Source organism: Microtus ochrogaster, chromosome 7 (assembly GCF_000317375.1).
Source record: "Microtus ochrogaster isolate Prairie Vole_2 chromosome 7, MicOch1.0, whole genome shotgun sequence".
Taxonomy (NCBI): domain Eukaryota; kingdom Metazoa; phylum Chordata; class Mammalia; order Rodentia; family Cricetidae; genus Microtus; species Microtus ochrogaster.
This window is the reverse complement of record NC_022014.1, coordinates 60587902-60591590: the sequence shown is the minus strand read 5'-3', so window position 1 is coordinate 60591590 and position 3689 is coordinate 60587902. Positions and strand designations below refer to the sequence as shown.

The 3689-nt window shown below is 47.2% G+C and overlaps 1 protein-coding gene across 1 annotated transcript; it reads left to right on the top strand.

The window, feature by feature from the left end:
• The first annotated feature begins 661 nt into the window (after positions 1 to 661).
• Positions 662 to 1846, top strand: LOC101990022 (non-histone chromosomal protein HMG-17). Its single transcript, XM_005350441.3, has one exon. It carries the CDS (start codon positions 744 to 746, stop codon positions 1014 to 1016), a length of 273 nt encoding a protein of 90 aa, XP_005350498.1. The 5' UTR covers positions 662 to 743; the 3' UTR covers positions 1017 to 1846.
• The last annotated feature ends 1843 nt before the right edge of the window (positions 1847 to 3689 follow it).

Here is a 3689-nt window from a genome sequence, read left to right as displayed (position 1 = left end):
AGCCTGGGAGCTTCCGTCGGCGAGCGGGGAGAGGACAAGAAAAAAAAAACCCCACAAGATTGCTGTGTGATTTTCACCACAGGCCCCATGTGGACCCCCTCTCTGCTGTCATGGCCTTGCATGTATCGATTCTCCGCTGAGTTCAGTTTGCCGGCACCAATGAGAGGCAGCAGAAATGACCCACATCATTCCTGAAGTTCCACTGTTTCGCACTCCCTTCTTGCCTTCTGCTGCCTTGTCAAGTCCAGGAAGATACAGGGCAAAAGAGAAGTCCTGGCGCATACAGGACGGGAGGGGAGAGGAGGGAAAGAGAGGGGAGAGACGAGGGAGCAAATAGACCTAGCCAGTCCCCAGCTGCTGAAGGAGCTTAGCTAGGTGCAACCACATGAGGAGGGCTTCCTGGGCGCAGCATCCATGTGGAGGCAGCCTATGAACTGACACTCCTGAGCCCCGTGCAATTGCAGAGTTAGAAGCAAGTAAATGATTACCACTCTAAGATATTAAGAGCAGGAATGACTTTATGCTGGATAGAAATAAACTTGGGAGAGCATATCAAAACTGTTCCCTTGACACGCAAACAGTATTTCATCGAACATAAAGAAATCGTTGTCCCAATTTCACTTATTAAGAAACTAAGGCTAGGAGCAGTGTGAAGAAGCAGCGAGAACGACCCCCGGACGGGCCCGAGCCGCGCACCGCTGCAGCCCCGCGTTCAGCGCCAACGCTCCCCCCCCGCCTCCGCCATGCCCAAAAGAAAGGCTGAAGGGGATGCTAAAGGAGATAAAGCCAAGGTGAAGGACGAGCCACAGAGAAGATCGGCAAGGTTGTCTGCTAAACCTGCTCCTCCAAAGCCAGAGCCCAAGCCTAAAAAGGCCCCCGCAAAGAAGGGACAGAAGGTACCCAAGGGGAAGAAGGGGAAGGCCGATGCTGGTAAGGATGCCAATAATCCTGCAGAGAATGGAGACGCCAAAACAGACCAGGCACAAAAAGCTGAAGGTGCTGGAGACGCCAAGTGAAATGTGTGCGTTTTTGATAACTGTGTACTTCTGGTGACTGTACAGTTTGAAATATTATTTTTTATCAAGTTTTATAAAAATGCAGAATTTTGTTTTACTTTTTTTTTTTAAAGCTATGTTGTTAGTACACAGAACACTTCATTGTTTTGGGTGGGGAGGAACATGTGTCACTAGCAGTCTCCCAAGCTGGATGAATGATGGTTCATGATGGAAAACATCTTTCCCTGGTAATTTTGAAAGACTCCTCTTGGCTCCCAGGAGAGGCGTCCTGGGGACATGTTGACATGTGTGGCCACCATGGCACAACATGCCTTGTGTGGGAAAACTCAGTTCATTTTTATATCCTCCTCCCCCTGTACCATCAACATAGACTTAACTCCCTTAAGACCAGAGACCTGTTGGAACCTGATCCCCAAAATTGGTTTTGCCAGTCTGTTGGGCAATCCGGACTTTGCAGTGATATCATTGAGTGTCCTCAAAAGCGCAGCGGTTCCTTTTATAGAAGATTGTGGATCTGCAGATTGATAATTCTGCCATTTTCATTTCATTTCCTGAAAGTCAGGGTCGGCTTGTGAAGAGTTGTGAAACAACATCCTCGATGTGAAATGTCAGCCCTCACTCTGAGCTCCTCTCCCTTTGCAGAGCATCCAATGAAGACTCACCGGGTTTTATAGTGGCTTTCTGATTTTGGTAGTCGATACAAGAAGGGAGTTTGGAAGTTCTTGTATACTGTTACTGATTGTCTGCCCATGTTCTGCCTGGAAAACCATGATTGTTTATGGAAAGTGTCTTTAATAAAGCTGGATACAGTTTGGCTTGGGAAAAAAAAAGAAACTAAGGCTAAGGGAGGCTAAGTATGTGGCCAGGGCCATGAAGTTGGCATATAACCATGCTGGGATTTGAACATGGGGCTGTCACGTTCCCAAGACTGCTTTCAATGGCTCCACAGCCCAGACAAAAGCTCCGAGGTCTGTAAGTGTAGAGAGACAGCGTTTCCAGAAGAAACGAAGCATACCTCTGTCTCCAGTGATGTATGATGCTCAAGCAGACACCTGTGTGGCACTGACCCTGGCCCTGAGTGACCCGTGAGGATTAGCACCAGTGCCCGAGACATTTCCTTCATTTAGTGAGGTCCCTCAAAACTACAGCTTCCCAAATGTTTGAAAATGGCCTGAATCTGCATGCTCACCACTGGTGGGTAAAGGGAGAAGGCTAACACAGCCGTAAATCAATAATGGATAATTGCCGCTCGAACTCCACTTAAAAGCCTCCTCTCAGAGAGAGCACCAGATGACCAGATCTCCAGTCCAACAGCTCGAGGTCAATTCAGAGCAAATCATAGATTGGGGATCATGGAGTCAGACTTGTCGAAGGCAGCACATTCTTCTCAGGGCCCCCAGCATGAGCTTCACGTGGCTGCAACCACAGAAGCACCTCGGCTCTAACCACAAATGTGCCTTATACAAGTGACCCCAGCAGGACTCCATCACTTTTGCTCCTCAAAGCTTCATGCCTTCCTAATGCACCATAACCTGCAAGTGGTGCCTCTCTACTGCCTGATACTCCCTGCCTTTCATTGCCGGAGTCCTGGTCACATGACAATGTCATAGCTGCAAGGGAGGCTGGGGAAGTGAATTCTGCTTTCTTCCTGGGTGTGTGGAGGGGGACTCAAAATGAGGAAGGACTCCAAATATGGAGCTTACAAGCTCATCTGGAGCACAACTACTCATATACCCTTGATGGGAGAATTGTCTGTATCTGTCAAGGAAGGAACGTGCAGCATCAGGAGGAATATGCATGGAGTGGTGAGGGAGGAAGGGGAGGGATGCCAGCCTTACCAGTAAAATCAGTCATGTGGTGGCATTCCAATTGTATTTTAATAAACAAAGATTACCTAAATATCTGAGAGTAAAACAGTACCACTAGTCAGGCTTATAGACCAGGTTATAGTAACACACACCTTTAATCCCAGTAGCCACAATAACACACACCTTAAATCCCAGTAGCCACAGTGACATGCACCTTAAATCCCAGTAGCCACAATGACATGTACCTTTAATCCCAGTGGTGCACAACTTTAATCCCAGTCCCAGAGAGGAATAGAAGATGGGGGGAGGGGAGAGACAGCTCTCAAAAACACGCTCTCTTTCTGAGATTTCAGGAGGCAGAATTACCATTTCAGACTGAGGTCAAATCAACCCTCAAAAAAAAAAATCAACGAATTGCATGTCACAGTCAGGATGCCCTCACATCCCAAACATAGGAAGAGCAGAGTATTTGTTGTTGATGATAATATAATAAAACACCCTGGGGGGGGGAACGATTTAGAGAAGAATGGGTTTATTTGATTGACAGGTCCAGAGCAACAAAATCTATCATGGAAGGAAAAGCATGACAAGTGGTAGGATGTTCTGGAGAGTTCTATGTCAACTTGTCATCTGAGGAGAGGGAATCTCAATTAAGGAAATGCCTCCAGGGCTGGAGAGATGGCTCAGAGGTTAAGAGCACTGGCTGCTCTTCCAGAGGTCATGAGTCAATTCCCAGGAACCACATGGTGGCTCACAACCATCTATAGTTGAATCTGATGCCCTCTCCTGCCATAAAGGAATGCATGCAGATAGACGATAAGGGCATAAATGCAGATAGAGCATAAATAAAAAAGAAAGAAAAGAA